This window comes from Argentina silus (genome assembly GCF_951799395.1).
Source record: "Argentina silus genome assembly, chromosome: 12".
Lineage (NCBI taxonomy): Eukaryota > Metazoa > Chordata > Actinopteri > Argentiniformes > Argentinidae > Argentina > Argentina silus.
This window is the reverse complement of record NC_139666.1, coordinates 5,109,166-5,135,810: the sequence shown is the minus strand read 5'-3', so window position 1 is coordinate 5,135,810 and position 26,645 is coordinate 5,109,166. Positions and strand designations below refer to the sequence as shown.

General features: G+C 44.1%; 1 protein-coding gene across 1 annotated transcript; it reads left to right on the top strand.

Annotated features, from left to right (window-relative positions):
• ube2e3 (ubiquitin-conjugating enzyme E2E 3) lies at window positions 1–26,645 on the top strand. Its single transcript, XM_083681744.1, has 6 exons — window positions 1–98; window positions 1,257–1,466; window positions 3,087–3,137; window positions 22,823–22,955; window positions 25,297–25,444; window positions 25,921–26,645. The coding sequence occupies exons 2-6, from the start codon at window positions 1,264–1,266 to the stop codon at window positions 26,016–26,018; spliced, it is 633 nt and encodes a 210-aa protein (XP_083537870.1). The 5' UTR covers window positions 1–98; window positions 1,257–1,263; the 3' UTR covers window positions 26,019–26,645.

The window sequence follows — 26,645 nt, the reverse complement described above, 5'->3', positions numbered from 1 at the left end:
TTCACAGCTTGGCCGGAGACCGTCGTCTTCCCGGCCCCATTTCCACTGGATTTTTCACACTACTAACCACCCCAAATCAGGACAAGACCACACTTAAGGTAAAGAAGAAGCTTTAAGGAATAGATAGAGTCCAGGCCAGGGGGGTAAATATCGTCCTTTCTTGGTGTTTTCAGCGCTGTCGTCAAGGGGGAGCTCGAAACTGACTTCACGCATCAGTTGGTACACCATGCTGATACTGGAGTGCCTCCTACCATAACAAACCTCTTCGGTCTACAAAGGATTTAAAGATCGGGGGCTACTCTATTCACTATGCCTTCAAATGCGTCAAATGACTTTATGCACTGTGCTCTTATTCGTCGGTTTAAAATGATTATCTTCCAAAGTGAGGGAAACATGAAATGTTTTTATTTAGCTCGCTTGCGAACCCCCCTTGCTGCGAATAGGTGCAATTCTGCTTTCCTTGCAGCCCTTGATTCATTCTCCCAGCCAGTATTGTGCGCTGGTGCCTATAGCCGTGTGTTCTGTGTTCATTTTCTCACTATTGCGTGGCTTTTGACATCTACACAGCCTTCGGAAAACTCACCTAAATGTAGGTATTAGTCACAAGGTTTTATGTGAGTGCTTGCTGGCTGTGTCTCAAGCAGACAACCACTGTAGCCCGTCCAGTACTTCATTACTGACAAGGATACACATGAACTGCGACAATGTAACAACATTTGCACGCCTGTTATGCTTAAATTAAGGGATTATTCTAAGCCAATTTGGTCGACCTAATGGAATGATTTAGTGCCCTTATCTAGCCATCTAGCCTGATATATGCGTGTCATCAGTATTCGGAAATGTGAACATCGTTTGCCCTTCAAAATGGATTTAAATAGGATCATCTCTCTTTTTTTTTTAAACAGTTTATCTCGCGTTTCAAATAATATCGGTGTTCGCATCCAAACATTGAATAGATAGATAGCCAGGACACAGACTCGTAGAAATGAGTGGTCCACAGTACAAACCACAGACCAACCCCCCTACAAAGGGTCATTAACTAGCCTACTTGCATTGAAAGTTGAGGATACAGCCCACACAGATGTGCAACAGCTATCTCTGGATATCAATCATTGCAGATGTGAAACTGCAGGCGAGGAGCCAAGCACGTCGGTGTCGTCCAGTTATGGACGGCTGTTCTGTTCTGATCCTGTTCATCCGAAGTTATGACGTATTCGTGTGGTCAACTCCATAAGTTTTCTGCCATTTCTTTGCAGGGGAAAGATGTCAAGTGAAAGGCAACGGTCCGATGACGAGAGTCCGAGCACCAGCAGCGGGAGTTCTGATGCGGACCAGCGGGACCCGCCGGTACCAGAGCCAGAAGAGCAGGAGGAGAGAAAACAAGCCACCACGCCTCCTCAGCAACAGAAGAAACCCACCAAATTATCCAGCAAGACAACTGCTAAATTGTCCACTAGTGCTAAAAGGTAATTCCAGCTCCCTTACTGCCTTTGTGGAGATTTGTGAAAACAGAGCAATAAAAGAATAGAACAGAGTAGAACATGGGTATATGATAGAATGGAAGAGGCTATTATGGTCAAACAGGCTACTATAATGTGGAGTTGATCTATTGAGACGGGCATTGTCATCGCCGGAGGCATCTTTGAACAGTTATTCATTTTAGTTGAGTAAGATTACACTTTATCAAATAGGTCACACTTCAAACCAAGCATATTTGATTGGCTTATGCTTAATTAATCATTAGCACATTTCCTGTAATCATTAGCACATTTCCAGACATCTTGACTGTCTCCTAAAGACCTCTTCATCCCCACTACCCCCCTGTACAGTTTCTCTACTGTAAATACATTGGAAGAAAAAGTAATTCTGGCATTGTGACTGCCAATAGCCCCTGGTCCTAGCAGAGATTAGTTTTTCTTATGATGAGTGATGGATAGATGATTCACTTACTTAGACAAATGTATTTGTTGTAAGTCGCAAAACCTCTATTTAAAATGAGTTGGGAACTATGTCGGCCTTGTAAAGGATTTAATGAAAGTTTCATTGTAAAACTACAGCCAATGTTTTATCAAACTAGCCTATGGTTTAATATGCTTTCGCTTTATTGGAAGTTGATAAGCCTTTTTGATTAGAAACGTGTTTGATTTATCGTGATGGTTTGTTAGTCTTGATAGTTTCTCATGTTAAATGAGGAAGGTGGCAGGTCATTTCATGAATGTTCTATATGAAAAACGTGTTTGCGTTTAGTCCTGTGGGGGTTTAGGAATTGTTAAATGAGTTTATTTCTCTCAGTTCATGCCGTGACATTTGTTGGGCTGTTATGATGTATTTGCTATTGAACTACAGTAAATAAAGCAGAGGTGAACTTGGTGGAAAGGGAATGAGGAAAAATGGAACATGATGATGATGATGAAAATGTCCTATTCTCCCGAATAAGTCATTTTGTGTTTGGTAAGATGAGAATGGTCAATATTGAGATGTTCAGATGCAGTCTGATCTGAGGTTCTTATCAGAGGTACAAAAAAGGTTTACAGCTGTCTACAGTTGTTCTTTAAAATGTGTCCCTAATGCTGAAAAGATGGCTGGATTATACGAATCAAAATGTACTGAATGGCAAATGTCAAAATTACCCCCTCTTTCCAACGCACTGTTGATAATGCTTCAGTTACAGGATCTCGGCTCTGCTTTTAAAGCCCTTGTCAAATATACCAGAGGTCCTCCCCCCTCCCCCCTCCCTCTCTGACTCATTTGCATATAAGCTTTAAAAGAAAATCTTTGGTGCTAAAAGTGAGTGGAACGGTGGGCTGAGCGGGAGGATGGAAGCCCGGGGGGGTCAGCTTTGCGCTGGGGCGGAGAATGGCGCCTTACAGTGAAAGGACGGGCAGTAAGCAGAGCTGTAAAGTTTTGCTGTTGTGGGATTCGGGGTTCTGCCCGGGAGAACAAAGACAGAGCAGCCATGTTGCTGTGCTGAAGGGAGAACCAGCCAACCAGTAGTAAGAGAGCTTTACAGCCAGAGGGCGCTGTAACCTCCCAGTGTCTGGGACTGAGTCTCACAGCTCTAACTCCCAACTCATCTCTCCCCACAGAATCCAGAAGGAGCTTGCCGAGATCACCCTGGATCCACCACCTAACTGCAGGTATGGCAGTAAATCTCTCTTGATCTCCTTTTTATCCTTTTAAAACCCTCTTTTGCTGAGTTATGTGTTTTCTATTGCAGAAGACTATGCCTTAGTAATAACAAGTAATAGGGTGTCAAGAGGTGTTTTCCCATTTCTGGCTTCAATGTATAGGGGCAAAGCGGAAGGGGAAAAAGCCAGCAGTGGTTTTGATGTAGTGATTAACTGATGTTTGCCTATGGTCTTTGCAGTGTAATGGCTTTAATAATGCAACAGATGCTGCATTTATGCATGTGTCTTTGATTCCCTCCTCATGTTGAACTCTGTGCAGTTAGATTCCATCTGTTATAATGGCTTGACATAGATGTCTATATACAAACAGATGGGGGGCTTTTCAGATACAGTGTGATAATGTTTAATTAACAAACCTATGATGTTAGATTTTGGATGGAAGCTGGGGAATTTTCCAAATCTCTTCATCCTGATGAAGCTTTGGAAAAAATGGGCTTCTGAAAAAATAATACGGTATAGATTTCTAGATTTTTCAGGCTCCAGAATTGCAAGCGTAATTACTTATGCATTAAGATTGATATTAAATATATTGATATAAATGATGAACATTGGGTAAGCATACTGTTCTATTTCAGTACTCTTACTTAGTGGGTGGATTGACTGTTTAATTGTGAAGGTTTTCTTTATGTGGTGTAGAAAACCTACTCTAATCAAACCACTGCTGCACAGATAGTTGTTTTTTAATTCTTTGATCAAACGTGAATGCAACATTTTTGATAAGAGACATTTTCTTTCGAAAACCAAATCATTTGGTCCTTCTTCAATGTGGTTTCACACTTTGGCCCCTCCAGGATTTATTCACCAAACTCTGTGACATCTGGTCTTTGTTTGGTTCTCAGGACCCAGGGCTTAAGGGGGGTTTCTGGCATTCTTAGCCCTCCATGGGCAGCTTCCAGTAACCCCTTCCCTAACCCAAACTCACAGTGCCTACAGAGTGTAACAGGCTAGGAGACGCCTAGTATAGCAATTCACATTGGCTTATGATACACCAACATCCAACAGGAACTCCTCTCCCACTCCGCATCTGTGGTTTCTGAAGTTTCTCAGCCCAACACAAATATTTGTTAGAATTCAGTGCTGAGGTTTTTTTTTAAGCGTGGAAGCTGTATAGGATGTAGATGTAGGGGTTAGATGTTAACACTGAGCAGTCAGCAGTCAGTCATGCCTGCTGAAGAGCATTTGCCTGGAATGCCTTGGGTCACCGCAGAACACTCGGCTGTCTAAATGCTGATGTTGCATTTTGCATGCGTGTCGCAACCTTTGTCCTTTTTTTTCTTTTTCTTTTTTTCCTCCCTTTTCCATTTATGTATCTAGATGAGTCTCATTTAGATGGACAGAGAGCTGGTAGCCGGTGTGCCTATACCCTCCTCTTGGAGAGCTCGGTTTTCACGCTGGGAGTTAGGGGCTGGAGAGGAAACCAGCAGGACGGTGGAGGAGGGTTGGGAACCCCCTGTTAGACTGACTGCCCTAATATGCAGATCATCACTGTGTCTGTGTGAAGATTGTGTGTGTGTGTGTGTGTGTGTAAATATATGTGATGTATTCAGATGGATGTGTGTGATCCCGTATTTCTAAGTGTGTGTGTGTGTGTCTGTGAATATGTAATGTGTTTGTGTGTGTGTGTTTTATTCAGATCTGTGTGTGCGTGTGTGTGTGTGTGTGTGTGTGTGTGTGTGTGTGTGTGTGTGTGTGTGTGTGTTATTCAGATCGGTGTGTGTGTGTGTGTGTGTGTGTGTGTGTGTTTTATTCAGATCGGTGTGTGTGTGTGTGTGTGTGTGTGTGTGTGTGTGTGTGTGTGTGTGTGTGTGTGTGTGTGTGAGAGAATGTTCGCCGCTGCTGCTGTGCTGTTATGGTGAGGAGGCGCGCCACGTCTGCCTTGTGAAGACGGGATCGATCCTCCGCCCGACACTGAGACGGGGGATACTGAGATGTTGATAATGGCATTTGACAATGCAGGGGATTTCATGGTCTGATCGGCGCTGCCACGGCGATCAGCAGCCCGAGACCACATCCCATAATACCAGGCAGCCCGGCTCTCTCATTGGCTCATAGTCTCTTTCATTCAGAGTGTCTCTTTGGTGTCTTATTTACCTGAGGCTGGGATATCGATTGGTGGGTTAGTTATGCATCATATCTCAGTGCCTGGCAGGCCTGGGTCTTATACGTCCAATATGTTCAAATGCATAAACCATGCTGGTTTTAGCTGGACCGGCACAATGGAACAAATGGAGCTCCCTGGAGGAGCATGATTGGACTTACTTCTGTTTTGGTTAGTTCACTGGTGTTGCTACTGTATCCAATGTGCTGCCTTCTTTGTCCCCTTAGGCCCATGTAGTCCCCAGGTTTACACAGTCACAAACCGTACACAGGCTACACACACACACACACACACATACACACACGCACACACACGCACACACACACACACACACACACACACACACACACACACACACAGACTACACTAATCCGAGTAAACACAGCTCTTCTGCAGTTGAATGCTGAGAATTACAGACGCAATGAAGAACAATGTCTGTGTCTTTGTCTAACAATGGCTTTGTCTAAACAGATTCAAGCGTTACATCTGTGCTGTAACACAAGTGAATTAGGAACTGTGTTATAACAATAAACACATAATTACATTTCACAACATGCTATTACAATGTTACTAAACAAGCATAAGAGCAACCTAGTGTTTGTACTTACCGGACTGCCTAAGCAAACATTTACTCACCGGGTCTCTCTTGAAAAATAGATTTTATCTCAGTGAGACTAAACTGGATAAATAAAGGCTACTTAAAACACAAATACATAAAACCTGTGATGTGAGCTGTCCTACTTTATGCTCTAACTGTTTATTTCCTGATTTTATGTGCATGTCAGTAGACGTTAATGTGGACACTGATGCAGACATCCTGCACCCCGCTGAGAAAGACTGTTATTGATTGGACACCGTCGTGCTCAGCAGCTTACAGATAAACGTCCACCTTCACCTTCAAAGGCTGCTGTTTTAACATCCATGCAGATTTGCACCTTGAGAGCAGCAGAGAAAATAAAGGTATCTAAGTGATTCAGTGATATATTGAAACAAGCATAAGAGCCACACAGGACCACTGCTCTAAAGTACGTCTAAGTGGGTAGAGCCTGGCGCTACCCACGCTTAGACAGTTGGTACGATTACCGCTTGGACCATTATCCTATCCTATTCTATCCTATTAGCTTGCCGGTATACACTCACCGGCCACTTTATTAGGTACACCTGTTCAACTGCTCGGTAACGCAAATATCTAATCAGCCAATCACATGGCAGCAACTCAATGCATTTAGGCCTGGTCAAGACGACCTGCTGAAGTTCAAACCGAGCATCAGAATGGGGAAGAAAGCTGATTTAAGTTACTTTGAACGTGGCATGGTTGTTGGTGACAGATGGGCTGGTCTGAGTATTTCAGAAACTGCTGATCTACTGGGATTTTCATGAACAACCATCTCTAGAGTTTACAGAGAATGGTCCGAAAAAGAGAAAATATCCAGTGAGCGGCAGTTCTCTGGGCGAAAATGCCTTGTTGATGCCAGAGGTCAGAGGAGAATGGCCAAACCGGTTTGAGATGATAGAAAAGCAACAGTAACTCAAATAACCACTCGTTACAACCAAGGTATGCAGAAGACCATCTCTGAATGCACAACACGTCGAACCTTGAAGCAGATGGGCTACAAAAGGGGGTCCAACCCAGTACTAGCAAGGTGTACCTAATAAAGTGGCCGGTGAGTGTATATATATATAGGTGAGTGTATATATATAGGTGAGTGTATATATATAGGTGAGTGTACACTCAATGTACACCGGTAACCTGTGCTGGAAGTCGTCTGATAAACGGCATATATGAACTGCATGGTCTACGGTCTACAGTTTGTAACTCGATATCCAGTTCCTCTTGTGTCTGACTGGGTCTTACTGTGTGTTTGTGTGTTTGCGTGTGTGCCTACGCCGTGTGCGTGTGCGTGTGCGTGAGCTGGGTTGTTTGAATCAGTGTTTGAGTGTTATCTCCTCTCAGAGAGCACGTCGGATCCCCTTATTATGCATCATTATGAGATCCGTCTTCCTGGGAAGGGGAAGATCAGTGAGTGGCACAGTGGTGGTTTTATGACTGTGGTGTGTGGTGGGTGGTTTAGGCCTGCATAACTAATTAGAAGATAAAGGTGTGTCGATGGTGGAGGTGGAGGCTACAAGCTGTGTGCACTAGAATTCACCACAATAAAGACACCTGCTTTGGAAATTGTCGACAGCACTTGAAGAGATTTATGTGTGTACATGTTTAGTTTAAAATAACATTTTATGGATAAAATGCTTGACTGTAAATTAATTTCTTACCACAGAGCAATTCTCTTGTCTGCTTGTATTGTGTATTGATTTTTGAATTCCGCATGCCGGGCTAGATTTCACACTCTGTGCTTTCCTGTCTCACGTCTGATTAGCAAACCGCGGTTGGAATGAATCCTTTTCTTCATTTGGTTTCCAGAGGGATATTATTTAAGAACAATGGAGTTCAATTATTAAAAGAAGAGTATTTTATCTGGTTTATGCTCACATTCCATCTCATATGTTAGATGTATACAGCGATTGATTAAGTGGACTGTATTAACCTCTTTAATGTACATAACACGTTACCTATACACTGTAATGTAGTAAAAATTGTCTTTATTGTACGTGAATTTTTTACATCATAAAAGGTGCCATTCTCCTTCATTTGCTGAGTGTTATTCATGACTCAAGTATCAGTCAAATTCGTCCAGAATGCCTTGTGAAATTTCAAGCGGATATATAAATGAATTACAGCGCAGACCCATATTTCTTTTCTGAAAGGTTGTCTATTTGGAGATTGCCTCTACGTCCTGGAAAAAACTTGCAATGTTAGTCTTTGGGATGGAGCACGACCTGCCAGTACACTAACCCTCAGTGCATACAGACAGAAGAGCTTTCCAGTTAAGGTTAAACCTAGATGAAGCTTTGCATGTAGAATATAAACCTTGTTAATTTAGTTTAAAACCTCTCTGACATGGCGCTGTTATTATGCCTGCTCTCACAGTTGTTGTTGTTGTTGTTGTTGTTTGTGGTCCCACCAGTCATAGATAGTTGTGGGCTGCAGTTCGGCTGCGGTGACTTCGCTGAAACACGCAATTCTGGTTGTGCAGGACACCACGAAAAACAGCTCTGGCTGATTAATTCCAACCAATGAATAGTTTGTTTTGTTCGCAATTACGTCATTTTGTCCGTAAGAACCTGAAGAGGTTAGATTTCGGTGCAGGTATGCTCCAAGCTTTACAGTGTCCTTCCATACAGGTCACTGGGAGACCCCCCCCCCCGACCCTCTCTCTCCCCTTTTCAAAATGCACAAAGTGGTTTCCAGTTGTATTTGTTGTCTCTGATGGCATCAGGTGTGATTAATTCATCCCCTGTGTCATTAGTCATACCTAAAGGAGAAACTAGCGTGGAAATCTGTCACCTCTGGCCACAGCGGTGAAATATAGTTCAGAGTTCCAAACAAAACATCCTCCCTAATAACAATATAACCCCCCGAATTGGATTTGCAGTGTCGGACATCAGCTGTTGTGTTTCTGCATGTGTACATGATTAGAAAAAGTCAGCCAACAGAGACAAAGGTCCTCCCACTCCCCTAGAACACCCCTAGAACACCCCTAGAACACCCCTAGAACACCCATAGAACACCCCTAGAACACCCCTAGAACACCCCTAGAACATCCCTAGCCAGTAACAACATGTTTGTATAGAATTGTATAGTCGCACCCAACAATCTGGACTTTTCGGGACCAAAACAGTGTTGGTAAATGAAATATTTATTCTAAGGAATCTCATTTCCTGATCGCTACCGATTAAACATTGTCATAACAACCATAAGAAATGTTTCAGAAAGCTTGAATGTTACATATTGCACCTTTTTAATCAATTACCTAATTAGTAATATAGTAATATATCCCATTTAGCTGACGCTTTTATCCAAAGCGACTCACATTGCAGTGAGTGCATACATTTCAGTATATATGGTCCCAGTGGGAATCAAACCCACAACCTAAGCGTTGTTAGCGCCATGCTCTACCAACTGAGCCACAGAGGACCACTAATTTAGTCCTATGAGGCCAGTGATGAAGATAACATGTACAAATGAGACAGAGATGTGGTATCCTTTATTCTGGATTATATCTGGATTGATTTGAAACGACAGGCTGACATTATACTCATAGTTTGTCTAACTGCTCTAAAGAACCGAGATATGCCTCAGATACACAGCCTCTGCTGCGTCTCCCCTTGATACGGTAAATGTACTGTAGATAATGATGTTTTATTTCTATCGTGCTTGTCTTTCCCCCTCTGGAGTTAGTGGTAATTTGCAAGTAGACTAGCCCACAGACCCTTGTCCTGTATCCAGGGTCTCAGGAGAAAGAGGGTTTGCTGTTATTGGTCCCCCTGCTCCCCCCCCCTCCCCCCTCCCCCCTCCCCCCTCCCCCCTCCCCCCTTCCCTTCCCTTCCCCCCTCCCCCCTTCCCTTCCCTTCCCTCCCACCTCCTCTCCTTCTCTCTTTCCCTTTCCCTCTCCCTCTTCCTCCCTCCCCTGCACCCCTCTGCCGAGAGCCATCACTCAAGCCTGATAACACACACAGGCCTTGTCATGGCATGACCGTTTGGCCTAGTCCTCAGATAACACACACACACACACACACGTGCATGCATGCATGAACACACACACACACACGGCCTGCGATAAACATCCTGTCCTGTCTTGTCTTGTCACCATGCTGCTTAGTGTTGCTCTCTTCAATTTTTGCTGGCAGTTTTCTTACATTTCTAACATTAACCACTACATATATTGATATCCAAACACTTAAAATTCCCAGAAGACTTGACACCCCAATGGTGTTAAAAGTTGACATTTTACAGGTTGAGATAACGGATACGTAACATATACATGTACATAACACGTTACCTATACACTGTAACGTATTTACATGATGTTTAGTTGATATTTGATGTGAAAGTCCATCACTAGCGGAGCAATTGCAACCTGTTGAGTTACCCCTTTTTTTTCTGAGTGGCGCGTCCAGTCTATTTAGAATGTTTACCTGCTGGTTTTAGGAGTGGCGCGTCCAGTCTATTTAGAATGTTTACCTGCTGGTTTTAGGAGTGGCGCGTCCAGTCTATTTAGAATGTTTACCTGCTGGTTTTAGGAGTGGCACGTCCAGTCTATTTAGAATGTTTACCTGCTGTTTTAGGACTGGCGCGTCCAGTCTATTTAGAATGTTTACCTATTGTTTGTTTTTTTGTCACTGCTGGTGCTATTTAGTGGAATGAAAATGTAGCCCATGGACCAACCACACAAATGTCTTCCAATGCTGCAGCTGTAAGTCTGGCAAGTCAGATTAGTGTAATACTCTCGCTGAGCGCCCCGACACCCACTGTCACAGTCACAGCAGTGGCGGCCCGATGTCGGACGGCGACAATGGGAAGCCAAGGGTCCTAGAGGGAGTCTGGTCGACTACACGCTGAACAATGCAGCCCAGACCCTGAGGCCAGCTGGGCCTTCTCTCCTAATGTCCAGACAAAGGCAGGAGCAGCTTCCACAACACGTCGGCCAAGTGTCCTTAACCGTTTTAACTACCCCGCTCTTTAAAAACCAGACAAAAGACTCCTCCTCGTTGGCGTCAACGAGGGCTGTCAAGGAGCTGCTCTCCACATCCTTCACATCATGTCCCCTACATTAGCATCTCGATTCCTCCCCCCTCCCTCCCTCCCTCCCCGCCTGGGCTGGGCTGTGCTGAGCTGGCTGAAGCTATATCACGTAGCTACAAGCTAGCCAGTAGGAAGGGGAGAAAGCGTCTGTCTCATCAATCTAAACCTGTCGATAGTCTTCGGTGTGTCTTTTGTAATGGCTGGTATTTGGTCCTTTATGACAGATTTTGTTTCGCTATTGCTGTAGTTCTTCTTTGACACTACTTTGATGTTCAACTGTGTTAACATCTCCAAACCTCACCCCCTTCACCCTCAATCACAGCCGTATCTTCCTCCCTCACCCCCAACACTAGCCTTACCTCCCTCCCTCCCTAACCCACACCTTCACTCCTCCCTCACCTCTCTCCCTCATCCCCCCACCCCCACCTCACCATCTGCACCAATATGTCTATGTCTTGTTTGCCATTGTGCAGGTGTTCTGTTTGGAAAGCATGACTCAAGACAGTGTCCTTTCTAATATATCATGAGTCAGGAAAGACCAGATGTCTGGCGGAACAACCCAGATCCTTCTTTCTCCTTGTTCTTTTTTCCTGTCATTTTTTTCCTGCTCATTTGTTTTGTTTCTGGAATAGTCAGGTGTGAGTCATGATGAAGAGAAATTGATGGAGATTTCAACCATGTCTTTGAGTTTGTTATAAGATTAGGTCCACTGTCGTTAAATGACATTTGTCTGAAACATTAATGTCACACTTTGTGTATTGATTGAGTGTTTCTTGTTGTGAGGTATAGAAAAAGAAAAAGAAAAAGGAGTTGTTACATATTCATCTTGAATTTGAGGGCTGCAGACTGTGTGGTGTACAAGTACAGTATGGGCTGTTTGCAGTCTCTCTTGAAAGAGAGGTTTTAATTGAAAAAACAACAACTTTCATTTCATTTTTGTAAGCATCCAGGGTAGCCGTCTAAACAGAGTTTTGAAGTGGTCTCTGTATCATGAAGGAGGATGAAGATGAACCCCGTTTTCTGAGTGTCCGTCTCCTCATTATCCACCATTATCAGTCTTGGTAGATCCTTGGTCTTGGTAGATCCTTGGTCTTGGTAGATCCTTGGTCTTGGTAGATCCCTTGGCAACAAGTATTACCAGAGCAGTACCATAGCAGTGAAAGTGATTAGAGAGAACCCCTACTAACAATTTTACATTGAGGTAATTCACATTGAACTAAATCTTGACCTTGTAGCACAATGTTGTCACAATGGTTTTATGTGATAATGTCACAACCAACCTTCTCGCACAATTCAGTTTGCAATGTTGTAAAAATGTCATGTGTGTTAGCAGGGGCAGCTTTGTAGCCCAGCTCTGAGTAATTTGGCAGTAAACTCTGTGGTGATTCATCTCTCAGTTACACCTCCTCCCTCTCTCTCTCTCTCTCTCTCTCTCTCGTTATTATACAACTGCTCCTTTTTTCCTCCGTTTGAATGTGCTGGTCTTTATGGATGGCAGCGGTGTGGTGATTATTTAGGCTATGTACAGTATGTGGGAAAAAGTGAAGGGGTCTGAATACTTTCCGAAGGCGCTGTATATACACTGTTGTTGTTCTCCTGATGTACACAATACTCTCTGCAAATCGCTCTCTGCAAGACAGCCACCTCAGAAACCACTTCCTCCCAATGTGTGTTTCAGAATAGCACCCGTGTAGCTCACACACCTTGATGCTGGCTATGTTTGAAGGACCTGGATCATACACTACTCTACTGCTCTGTAATGTGCTGGTGGTAATAGCACCATGTTGTTAAACAGCACCAGTTAACTTGTACAAGCACTTGAAGTGGATGGATCCTCCTGGACTTCCTCATAGACATTAAATACGTTTTTTTTTTGTTTTGCAACTATATATCTAGTTGCTACCTAAACATCACAATGCTTAAATTCCCCCTTGAAGCGCCATTCTGCACAGTTTATTGGAGACAGTCCTTTTCATTTACAGTGCTTCTCTAACCCTCTGTCAGATCACGATGCCTCAGCAGACCTAACTGCAATATTTCAGTTGTTTAAACACACAAGACTATATATATCACATACTGTGTTGTCTAGTGGTATTCTTATGTTGTGATATTTGAATAAAACATTTAACAGATAAAGAAAAAAAGGATGCCCTCAAAATGCTTCCCATGTTTCAAGTTTTTGTTGGTTTTAATGATTGTTTACCTGGAAGTATAGTTCAGGCGTCTAGCTGTTTGTAAGCCCACTGTGTGTACAGGCAGCGTGACAGAAAATGAGGAAACTCCTCGGTTTTTGGTTTGCTGAAGAATAATTACAGCCATTTTACAAGTTGCTATGACATCCCTCCTTAGACCCTGTCATGTCCCATTTGTTTGCATTTAAAGATGATGGTGTTGTTACAGGCTGTCGGGTCATCTATCATGGTGGCTTGCGGCGGGAATCATTTCGCAATGGAGGACGAAATTATTCACCAATGTGTTTTATGAAGGGCCATATCTGACTGTGTGATTAATGTTATGTTGGTTTAGTTTATCTGGGTGGGAGCCGTTTAATCTCACTCTACCTCTGGTGTTGGCCAAATGGTTCATGATGATGGTTTATGTATCTTCTATAGCAGATTTGGGTCTATTGATTTGTTTGAGATGCAGTCTTGTCTAATAGTGATCCATGCATTTGTCAGTAAACCACTGCATACAAAGGTAAGTGATGTTTTGATTAGGAGATTCAAATTCAAAGCCAGTCTGCTCTGCTGCAGAAATGTTACATAAATATGTAGGAAACCATCAGTCCTGCAGCCAGGCAGGCAGGCAGGCAGGCAGGCTTCTACAGCTGATTACATTAGCTGTTCAACAAGACTGTAGATTACATTCTCTCTCTGAGGAACATCGGTGTGTATCATTTTTATTGAACAGTTTGGAAAGTGTAGCGCTGCATCTCAATCAAGGCTGGAAAACTCTGATGTGTGATACAGTAAAGAAATAGTGTGATAATGACATCATAGTTAATAACACATGAACAGATGTGTGGGTAACCATGTAAAATCACTAGTGAGATCTTCTTTATCTACCTCATAATTCAGGGGGTTTGTCTTTATAGTTTTCAATGGCATGGCTGTAAAACTAGGCCTTGCCTGTGGCTGGTTCTACCAATCGTACAACAGCTAAAAGTGAATATTCCTAATGTTTTCAACATAATTTGTCAATGTCCCATATGTAGTTGGATTTGTGTTTTGCTTATCAACACATTAAATTTCCAAATGTTGATGAGTTTTCATTGGCATGCTCCATAAATGTAATCAGTTGGGCCTGGCCCTTGCTGTTTCCAATCATACACAATAGGCCGAACTTTGATCACAGTCATGGGTGTACTATGAAATGCAAGTTTTAGTTTGTTGATTGTTTATCAACATTCCCAAAAATCACGTACAAGTATTTTGAGATTTGATAACGGGACCGCAGTGAAATAAATATGAGCAGAGGGCTGAGTCACCAGCTCTCATGGTGTCCTCTGGGGAAATGCAACTTTTATGAGCAGATATATAAGACGCAAACAATTGGCTTCACTCTCTAACAACACGGTGGGGATAGAATTGATATTGCAGAATTTGTCTACCATCTGATTCCCCTCTGTGGAGCAATAAAAAACACATGAACCACAAGCCATTCTGCATTCTCAATGTCCATCCACAATGTCCTTTTCCATTTTGGTGCAGGGCATCTAATGCCCATAGCGTCCTCTCTGCAAAACCCCCTGATCTAGGTGCCTCAGTGCTTGCTCTGGGCGGTGACAGCTTCTCATGTGAGGCAGGATGAGACCTTTCGCCACGTAGGAGTGGTGGAGGAGTGTGAGGCGGTTTGCTGCTGAGGCTGGAATAATGCTTTACTGGAATAATGCATTAGATATTGAACTTACAACACAGCACACAACATATGCACAGTAACATGGAAACAACATGTAATCTTCACAATGGCTGAAGTACAACAAACTCAGGTTGGTGACTATGCTTTGAGTGCGGAGATGTCATTGTTTGGCTGAGCTATAATTGCACCTGTCACACCTAAGACCTGTACAGTTACCAAAAGTGGGCTTTAAGTGACAAGTGTAGACATGGCCGAAGTTTATGGCGGCATGACTCCAGACCAGTATAGAAATGTAAACCAGTTTCCCAATGATAATGGTTCACTATACAGTAAACGGCTGCTCAGGCAGGCTGATGGCTGACCTATCAACAGAATGGAATATTCAGCCAGTCAGGACCGTGTATGTCATGACTGACAAGGACTCATATCCAACCCCTCCCTTGTCTGAGCCTGTCACGACAAGAGTTTGTACCCTTCTTTCGTAAGACACTCTTTGAACTTTACAATTCAGTAACTTTCGTACTGCTCCCTGTGTCTCAGTGCGTTTCCCCGTGTTCCGGGTCTCAGTGGTGTTGGCGTTATCCATCTCTGGAACTAAAGCTCCTCCAGCTTGTTGTGGGCCATTTGTGTGCATATGACACGACAGGCAGCTCTGTAAAAGACAATGAAACTCAATGTTTTTTTTTTTTTAAATCCCGTTGAAGAATAATGACTGTCGTTTTTAAAACCCGTCAACGACATCCCTCCTTACAATGTAATACTTGATTATCCATTAGGACATTTTTTGGGCACACACAAAGGCAAACTAGACACACACAATTAGAATCACAGGGAACAACGCACCACAAACACAGCAGGCAGATACACACAACGCAGGCCCTGTCATGTCCCATTCCTTCGCATTTAGAGATCTTGTTATCTTAGGCTGTCGGGTCATTCACAGCGACCGCTCCTGACGGGAGTGAATCCTAGTCATTTGGTAATGGAGGACGAAATGATTCACCAATGTGTTCTATGAAGGGCCATATCTGATTGTGTGTGATTCTTGTTATGTTTGTTTAGTTTATCTGGGTGGGAGTCGTTTAATCTTACTCTGCCTCTGTCGGTAATGGTTCATGATGACAGTTTATATATCGCCTATAAGAGATTACTGTCTAATTTTAAAACTTTAGATCTCGCTTTCCAGTGATCCATTGTGTGTAAGACGTTAAACCACTGCATGCAAAGGTAAATACTGCGGGTTGATTACAAATATGTTATAGGAAAATCCGACGGAAGCCCACAGTCCTCTCGGCAACAGATGCATGATATGTTAAATGATTGGGATGCAGAGAGGCATCAGTCCCGTGGGCGGGCAGGCTTCTACAGATGATTACATTAGCTGTTCAACAAGACTGTAAATTCTCACTCGGTGGGTCAGTGGTGAATATCATTAATTCTTATGGAACAGGCTGGGACGCACAGCACTGCATCTCAATAAAGGGCTGAGGAGAGCACAGCGTCATGAAATCAATATCACTGGGAACCGAGGCAGGCCATCAGACGGGCAGAGGTACACGCATTGTAGTGGATTATCACGAGGGGTAATGCTGAATGGGTAATTCTGTCAACATTACGACTGCCAGTTTTCCCCCATTATGGTTAAGTGAGTGCTGGGAAACTTTATTTTCATTTATTTCTTCTATTTGTTCAACTTTTTTTTTTTATTATTATTATTTTTTTATCCATCTGTCCATTGTCATTGTGCTGTTTTCTTTACCCATAAAGCCCTCAACCGTGTTGTGTTTTCGTTATCTGGATTCTTAAATCGCTCACAGACGTCTGCTCACTAGTCCAAAGATCATCGGCTTGGTTGCGCAGCTTAGAATTGGTATTGGCACAGAAGTCAATCAAATCCTTATGATGCCCAACCCTAATAGAAGCAGATGGATGAGTCACCAACTCATGTCATACACTGGGGGATATACAACTTCTATGAGCAGATATCAAAGACTTTATTAAAGACATGAGCTGAATGGCAAACAATGGACTTTGTAGCAACACAATGCTGATAGAATTGATGTTGGCAGAACTGTTGATTTTGCTCAGCACAAGTCTGCTACATAAGTCGCATCTGAGTGCAATGGAAATACACTACAACAAAAAGGCAGTCTACATCCTGAGAGCCTGTGTGGTGTATTTTTAGTAGTTGTATGTATGTAGTTTCCATTTTGGATGCAGGGCGTCTTGTGTCCACGGCGTCCTCCTTGTAGGGCTCCCTGATCTGTGTGTCCACGGCGTCCACCTTGTAGGGCTCCCTGATCTGTGTGTCCACGGCGTCCTCCTTGTAGGGCTCCCTGATCTGTGTGTTCACGGCATCCTCCTTGTAGGGCTCCCTGATCTGTGTGTTCACGGCTGGTTCTCTGGCGCTGGTTGCTGAGAGCCTCTCTCTGTCAGGCGTAGTGGCATGAGACCGTTCTCCAGGTAGGACTGAGGTAAAAGAGTGTGAGGCATTCCTCTTTCATGCAATAAAAACAAAAAGAGGTGACAGCAACCAAGTTCTAGTTCCAGTATCTCATTTTGACTGATTTAATCAAGTGGCTGGGGTGTAGTTGTGAAAAGAAAATAGGCGATGAAGTTATTGCTCTTATGTCATTTTAACCATGCTGTTGTAGACTGAGGAGCCCAGCGTGGTGAGAAGTCAACCCTGTGGAGTGTTGCCACGTGGTGGATGCGTTCAGGAGCGCTGGTGGATGCGTTCAGGAGCACTGGTGGATACATGGTGGGTGCGTTCAGGAGCGCTGGTGGATACGTGGTGGGTGCGTTCAGGAGCGCTGGCGGATACGTGGTGGGTGCGTTCAGGAGCGCTGGCGGATACGTGGTGGATGCGTTCAGGAGCGCTGGCGGATACGTGGTGGGTGCGTTCAGGAGCGCTGGGGGATACGTGGTGGGTGCGTTCAGGAGCACTGGTGGATACATGGTGGGTGCGTTCAGGAGCGCTGGTGGATACGTGGTGGGTGCGTTCAGGAGCGCTGGCGGATACGTGGTGGGTGCGTTCAGGAGCGCTGGCGGATACGTGGTGGATGCGTTCAGGAGCGCTGGCGGATACGTGGTGGGTGCGTTCAGGAGCGCTGGGGGATACGTGGTGGATGCGTTCAGGAGCGCTGGCGGATACGTGGTGGGTGCGTTCAGGAGCGCTGGTGGATACGTGGTGGGTGCGTTCAGGAGCGCTGGTGGATACGTGGTGGGTGCGTTCAGGAGCGCTGGTGGATACGTGGTGGGTGCGTTCAGGAGCGCTGGTGGATACGTGGTGGGTGCGTTCAGGAGCGCTGGTGGATACGTGGTGGGTGCGTTCAGGAGCGCTCCGGGTAGACGTGGCATTGTTCATGAGGACGGCTCCTCTTCACGTTGCAGCGCGTGTGTGTTTAGTCATAATAAAGTGTTCTGTATTTGACGCGTTGAGAGGTGAGATTACGCTGATTCATATAGTGTCATCGTAATTACTTATTCCGATTGTCAGATAGATAACAGTGGAGGTCATGGCCTGTCTTGTGATTACAGCTTCTCTAGCCGGCGGGAGACAAATGGGAGGAAGGAGGGGTGGGTTGCTGAAGAGAGTCTTTAGTCATGCTTTACAGCGTATTGCATTAATCTTGGCCCATTTTAGATTCTGTATCAGATCACATGACATGAGCACAAATGAGGAAAATAAGATAGAATAAAAGGCTTTAGTTTTGGTTGGAGATTTAAGCGATTTTCATGTCATGAGTGATTGAGCTATTTTTTCCCGGATTTCCCATTGTGGCCTTTTATCATGGGAACGATCCTGAAAAAGCTCCCATGTTCACTTTGTTAAACGTAAGTGCTTGGCCGAATAGTGTGATGGAACAGAAAAGCCTTGTTTAATAGCAGGAGTTTCTCTCTGGTCTGTTAAAGGATAACAAGTCCTAGCACGGTCATTAAACTTCTTTCTGCAGAGCAAACTGACATGGAACAGGAAGTGAATTCTCTGCAAACCCATCTGAGGTGATTACAGGGTGTGTGTGTGTCTGTGTGTGTGTGTGTGTGTGTCTGTGTGTGTGGTGGACCCTGAGGAAACCTTAGATTACACTACACTAGCCAAGAGCTGCTTTGAGCTGGAACTCACAACAAACCCCAAGACCCCAGGGGTTTCTAGATTATAGAGGTTAGGCTGTTTTAAAGGGGGATTATTGCCAGAAATGTACCACTTAATAGACCTTGTATCCCTTTCATACCAGGTCCAGCACACTGAGTGTGATTTAGTCACAGATGTGGTTGTATTTTCTGAAATAGTTATTATGGCTTTGTGTGCAGAGAGAGACAGCAGAATGTTCTCATGAGGGATAATAAAGTTGCATTGTACCGGAGAGCTGTGCTTGATGTCCAATGATATCATTCTTGTGTGAGGCATGTGTGTGTGTGTGTGTGTGTGTGTGTGTGTCCTGTGTGTGTGTGTCCTGTGCGTGCGTGCGTGCGTGCTTGTGTGAGGCATGTGTGTGTGTGTCTGTGTGAATACATGTATGTACAGTGAAGAGGTAGTACACTATGTACATTCTTCAGTGCGATATGTAAACGTAGAGTACTCTCTTCTATTCAAGAACACACTTCATGATAAAAGGTTGTTTCACATCTGAAATATAGTAGTTGGTTTAGGCCCAGTGACCAAGGGGCTTGCTATATGCTAAGTATGGGGATAAGTGCTAGGCAAGCAGTATTAATGGCCCATTCTTGGGATAGGAAGGCCAACTATTGTAATTCAAGGTCATTGACTGCAATAGTAACTGAGTCACCTTGCATTCAGGTAGGTTCCGTAGTTGTAATAACAAAGGGGCCTCTAATCATATGTGCGAACATTTGTAATTACACCCCTTGATGAATCAATAGTTGTCTGAACGGTTCACATGTTACTTCCTGGCAAGCAGGCTAAGTTTTACATAAATCTGTCAGTCTTTTGTTTCCCTAAGGAATATTTGATGAGCAGAGTGAGAAGGATGGTACCTCACAGATGTTCTAAATCTTTATTTGAAAGATTTCCATAAAGCCGAAAATGATATAGCCCACATCATATCTCAACTCATCATGTCTTTCCAACATTATTATTATCATCATCTCAAAATTGCTTTTTTCACCACCTGAGGGTCTCTTTGAGAAAGAGTTGTAAATAGCTTATGTTCCATTATGAAAATGAATGCTTTGGCATCACCTCAGTGTAGTTTGTAGATGGCAGATGTTGTTGTATTGAGTGGAATTCTAGGAACAGCACAAGAGGCTTTCACGTTCCAGGAAGGGGGGGGGGAGTTTTCTTTGGTTCTCTACCGCAGACATCCACTCCTCCTGCTGTCTCCTCTGCAGTAACACTGAGACCTGTTGACAAGGTGAAGTAATGGCCTTCAGCCTGCCTGACGCTTTATAAAAAGCTTTATCAGCCACCATTGCCACTCGTCACATTGATGTGTCGAGGTGATGGTTTCTCTACCATCACCACAGTGTCTATCCATTGAGGGACTGCTTAGCGATAGATCAGTGGAGGTAGACATTGGAGGCTGGGCTCATTGTAATGCATGGACTGGAGTAAGGAATGACATCAAATATTTTTTTTTACCTCTACCAGCCTCCCCTGCGATAGATTCAGCACCTGCTTTGAACTCTTTCTTTCTTCTGTAGCTCAGAGTTGCAGGCAGTATTGTAGCAGATGTCGTGGGGGAAAGTTCAAGTTAAGACACTTTTCTACAGTTCATCTTTTGACAGTGACAGAATCTCTTGGTTGTTTCTGACTGCAGAGTCGGACCATGTATTTACAATGATCTGTGTGACACACAGGCAGGACACCGGATGACTTAGATTCATCCAGAGTGACTCACAGTGAAGCACATTTGCATAAAGTATGCTAAGTGAAACAGCCATACATCACAACCATCGCAAGTCAGGGGCCTCATACCTCTCCCTCCCCTCCCAGCACGACAACTAAATTACACGATGGATTACGTGGTTTCTGTTGAATGGAGGGACAGCACTTGGTACTGTAATAGTCCTGCTGAATGGGGTTGAGGCCACAGTGCTGCTGCGCTGCAGGAGGAATACAGCGTGTGTCATTACTGGGTGACGGTGCTAAGGACACCGTTAGATAGGAGACTACTCAAGGCAGTGTCAGCCTCATTCACCTGGCTGATACATAAGCACATACACCCTACTGTATCTCTGCTGGAAATACTGGCTTTCATCTGTGTGTGTGTGTGTGTGTGTGTGAGACCATACTCTATCCCTGCTGGAAAGATTGTCTTTCATCTATTCAGGGAGAGGCCTTGATTCTCCTCTGCGGAAGCTTGCTCATTTGGATTCATTTAGTGTGGGCCTCTGGTGTTGCTGAGGTCTTAATGAGGTTTAGTGTGTGAGGTGTTTCACTGAGGTACGCTGTACTTGAGCTAGCAGACATCCCTGAGCTAGGAGCATTGGCGTCTGGTCTCTCACTGATGTATAGTACAATAGTAGTATTGATATAGTATTGATATAGTATATGAGAGTAGTGGACATCTCATATCTCTCTCTCTAACATGTCTCCCTGAGATGGTACAGTAGTAGTAGTAGTAGTCATAGTAGTAGTATAGCAGTAGTGTAGTAGTAGTATATGAGTAGTATATGAGTAGTATAGCAGCAGTATAGTAGCAGTATAGCTGTAGTATAGCAGTAGTATAATAGTAGTATACTGTATATAATAGTACAGCAGTACTAGTACATTAGTGGACATCTCCGAGCTCCTAGTGTCGTCTCTCATTGACCCTGTCTCAAGGAGGCAGCCACCGTGCACCACAGTCACTTCCCCTATCTCCCGTTATAGGACCTGTCTGAACCAACCGCCTGCGCGCGGCACTCAGACCCACATTTCAGCTGTGTGTTCGTACAGAGTCAACAAACCGCTCCGAAGGCTGGCGGACGCCAAGGTCAAGTTGTGACTGACTGAAGAGCTCAGACGCGACACAGTGACCTCTCATTCCCCTCCACTGTCGGTCGCCTTGGAGAGGGTGACGACAGTCTCATCTGTTTATGAGTGAATGATTTGAAGAGATTTATTTATGTCATTGAAAACGCAGGTACTACCAAAACGTCAATGGAATGGGGATGTTCATGTGCACTCATTTAAAATCTACTCAGGATAACACATTAGTTAGTCACGGACTGATTTCTGTTGTGGTCCTTTTAGTTTCACTTTACATTTCAGTGGCACTGTGAGGATCAGTTGCTAAAGCATTGCAAGGATTACGTGTTTTTTGTTGAATGGAGGGACAGCACTTGGTACTGTAATAGTCCTGCTGAATGGGGTCGAGGCCACAGTGCTGCTACGCTGCAGGAGGAATACAGCGTGTGTCATTACTGGGTGACGGTGCTAAGGACACCGTTAGATAGGAGACTACTCAAGGCAGTGTCAGCCTCATTCACCTGGCTGATACATAAGCACATACACCCTACTGTATCTCTGCTGGAAATACTGGCTTACGTCGTCGTGTGTGTGTGTGTGTGTGTGTGTGTGTCTGTGTGTGTGTGTCTGTGTGTGTGTGTGTGTGTGTGTGTGTGTGAGTGTGTGAGACCATACTCTATCCCTGCTGGAAAGATTGGCTTTCATCTATTCAGGGAGAGGCCTTGATTCTCCTCTGCGGAAGCTTATTCATTTGGATTCATTTAGTGTGGGCCTCTGGTGTTGCTGAGGTCTTAATGAGGTTTAGTGTGTGAGGTGTTTCACTGAGGTACGCTGTACTTGAGCTAGCAGACATCCCTGAGTAGTATAGTACAATAGTAGTATTGATATAATATTGATATAGCATATGACACCATAAAGCTATAGATGTATTTCCGTAGTGCTTTTGTAGTTTAACGATACACCTCAATTGATAAGCCACAGATCTACAATTTCCTGAAAGTTCATAGTGTTCCGTAATACATCTAGAAAAGAAGATGTTCATGAACAGATGTATTAAAATGGTCGAAAACAATATCTCACCTAAGGGGGTCTCACTTATCTCTGTCTGTGTGTCTTATCTACAGTGCGGGACCCAAGGGAGACAACATCTATGAGTGGAGGTCCACCATCCTCGGACCCCCAGGCTCTGTGTATGAGGGTGGGGTCTTCTTCCTCGACATCACCTTCTCATCCGACTACCCCTTTAAACCACCAAAGGTAGGCTATACACTTCATTCACACTCTTTTAGAGGTGGGGTTATGAGGACTGGGTTATATTATGTTTTTTTCTTTTTTTTTTTTAATATGCCTCCACAGACTTAAATACATGTCCAATACATTCATTGCAGACAGTAGCTTTTAACACACTTCTGAAACTTAGCATTTTGGAGTGAACTGTCTGTTTGCTGACATGAAGGCAACTGAATGAGGAACTGGTTCACGTCAGGAGAATAAAAAATAAAAAATGAATATACTCGCACCCTGTCGAGTGTCTGATGCCAGGCCAAGACCTGCTTTGTCGAAACATTGCAACAAACCACGTGGAAGTGTTCCACAGAATGCGGGCATTTTCTTTCCTTTTCATTGACTATTGTTGTACCCTAATAATACACCCAATTGAAATAGCTCTTTTCTGGGACTCAAAGACGCTTCACAAAAACAAGTGAACAGTACAATGGAGGAAAGAAAAATAAAAGGTGCAATGAAGTTGGATGTGCGTACGTTACATTACTTTTGAACTGATCCCCCCAGGAAAACTCATGTTAATTGATGAAGCGCTCTCATTAGAAGTCAGCAGATGAGAGAGGGAGAGAGGGAGAGAGGGAGAGAGAGAAGAGAGGCTTCTTTCCCTGGACAGGCCTTATTACAGTGAAAAACCAATTAAGAGGTCTGAACGGCCAATGGTCTTAATGATGCTAGTGGGTGTTTGTGGCTCTTGCGTCATAGGGAGACAGACACTAACCATCCCTGGGGAAGCAGCAGGTAACAGCTCTCAGCTAGTCTGTCTCTCTTGTCTCTGTCACTCTCTCTCCGTCTCTGTCTCTCCATGACTCTCTTTCTCCCTGTATCTCTCTCTCTCTCTCTCCATTTTAACAAGCACCATGAAAATGAACCTTCTGTCAAGTCCTGTTATTACCTTCACCATCAGCACCACCGCTGTAAAAGGTGCTGAAGGGTTTGCGCATGATGACAACTATTGGACAAGAGCAGTTTCATACCTCTGTGGCTGATGGCTGATTTATCCATTTATTTACATATGAATACATGATTAAACCATATCTGTTTATGTTCTTTCCTTTTATTTGTTTAATGATGATGATATTTATTCAATCCATTAAGTTTTTCTTTTCTGTGTCGTCCAGCATGCAGTGAGACGTATGACAAACATGAGACAGCTCAAACCCAGAAATGGTCTGTTTTCAATGAAAGAGCCATAACAACCCCTCCCTCCTGTCTGAGAAAGACATTTAGGTTTTCTTCAAGCCCAGTCATCTAACTGTTAGTGGAAATGGATGCTTCTGGCTAGAACACGATCCAAGAACAAGAACACAAAATCATGTTAAGACTCCCTACAGCACTCAGATCACACATGCCAGCCCCCCCCACCCCTCTCTCAGTCTCCACAATCAAGACTACTCACAGGCTCAACTCACTGCGACCACCGAGCGTTCTGCCCCCACTATAATAACAGCATTGTGCTGTGAGCGGCTCAGGGTTATTTTGGTCCCGGGTGTGAGTAGTCATGTGACAACAGACGGCTGGCTCTTACTGTTGTGTAGCCTCAAGGACAGCATGAGGGTGTCAGAAGGGGGTCCGCCTGAGCGAGGCGTACTACGCAGAATCACTGATCTACAAATCATCTACAGTGCACACCAAAACAACTCGCACTGAAGTGACTGTTGTGTGTGAAGATCAGCATATCTGGGGAGCACCTTGCATTGATCCTCTAGAACCACTATTGTCAAAGTGGGGTACGTGGATCGATCTAGGGGGTACGCGAAATAAATCTGTGATTTTACCTTCCCAAACAGTCCTGTTGAATAGCCGACTGCAGTCTCAGTACCAAAAATAAATGCATGCACCCTATCCAACAGAATAATATTATCACAATGTCTAATATGTAAGGGATAATGTTCATAGAATATCATTTAGGCTGCAAAATAACTGACAGGGGGTACATGACTGTTAAAAGTTTGGGAACCACTGCTCTAGAACGAGGTAGCATGGGTCCACACAGTCGGCAATCCCCTGACCATAGTAGACTTCTCTCTAGACCACTCTTTTGAATTGCTCCCACATTACTGAGAAGTGTGGTTTAGGAAGTAGTCTTGCAGAAATTTGATGAGTGTCTCTCTCTTCCAAATTTGCTCAACTCTCAAATTTCACAACTCCATTGAAGTTGAAATGTAAAACAAGGTTATGGTTACGGTTAGGGTTGGGGTAAGAATAAGAATAAGGGTTAAGGATAGGGATGTACCAAGGATCCTACTTAGCATCTAGCGTCTTCTAAGGCCTGCGTTGATGAGTCTTGATGGCCTCCCGCCTCTTCCTCCCTCAGGTCACCTTCCGGACCAGGATCTACCACTGTAACATTAACAGTCAGGGTGTGATCTGTCTGGACATCCTCAAGGACAACTGGAGCCCCGCCCTCACCATCTCCAAGGTCCTGCTGTCCATCTGCTCCCTGCTCACAGACTGCAACCCAGGTAAGCGCTCAGCTGCTCCTGGAGCATGACGTGGAGCCGCAATGGCTGTTTGACTGATATCGTAGTCGACGCTTGTTGATTGACACTGAGCCAAAATGGTTGCTTTACTGATTAATCAATTCTAGTGAATGGCAATGAGCCACAGTGGCTGCTGCTCTCTAATGCTTCAGTCAACCGTGGTGATTGACACTGAGCCACAATGGCTGCTTACTGATCATTTATCTGAAAATTCCGAGATTTACACAAAAACACAATGGCAGCTCACTGATCATCAGTCAACCAGTCAAACTTAGAACCGTTTTCATTTCATTGATAGAAAACTAATTCAGTATGTTAGACATATGATTATTACAAGGTCCCCTGCCACAGGTTTAAAGCTAAAGCATGTTATGGGTGCCTAGTCTAGGAGAGTTTGAGTAGTCCTCCTAATCATGTGCTCTCTCTCTCTCCATCTCTCTCCCTGGCCCTGTCCCCAGCGGACCCTCTGGTGGGCAGCATAGCCACCCAGTACTTGACCAACAGAGCGGAACATGACAGGATAGCCAGACAGTGGACCAAGAGATACGCCACATAAAGACCCGGACCCCGGACCCTCCCCCGACCTCCCCTCTCCCCACTACTCCCTCCCTCCCTCCCTCCTCCCTCCCTCCCGCCCGTCGCAGTGTAAAGATCCAGGAGGCGGCTTTACGACCTGCAACAAATCTTTATAGCCTTTACAATACGGACTTCTGTGTATATGTCATACTGATGATTCTACTCCTCCTTTTACCATCTGAGGACTGGGGAAAGAGCGCCCCCAACAGGTCAACAATGCTATGGGAGTAGAATTTTGTAGCTGTAGATTTTAGTTATGTTTAAATGCCTACTTGCAAGTCTTGCTTCTTTGGGATATAAAAAAAATGTATTTTGTGATGTAATAAGGAAACTATTCCTAAAGTCAACCAAATATTATGGTGCATTTTAGCCTACTCCATTATCTGTATGAAGTTGAGAAGAAAAAAAAAGAACTAGCAGTAGATTATTAGAGATGATGTCATTTCTATGAAAACACCCCTCAGACCCATTTCCAGTCATGTGGTACATGCTGTCGTGAACTCTGTTTGACCTTTGTCAGTTTGTAATGAAGAGATTTCATTGAACCTTTTTGTAGCTCAGCAACGAGCCACCACTGTAACATCCCCCCAAACACAATAAACTTGTC

Bases quoted from the DNA above. Each gene is read 5' to 3' on its own strand.
- ube2e3 (XM_083681744.1), top strand. From the start codon at position 1,264: ATGTCAAGTGAAAGGCAACGGTCCGATGACGAGAGTCCGAGCACCAGC. The intron at 1,467-3,086 runs GTAATTCCAGCT...CTCTCCCCACAG, and splicing joins TTGTCCACTAGTGCTAAAAG to AATCCAGAAGGAGCTTGCCG. The intron at 3,138-22,822 runs GTATGGCAGTAA...TCTTATCTACAG, and splicing joins GATCCACCACCTAACTGCAG to TGCGGGACCCAAGGGAGACA.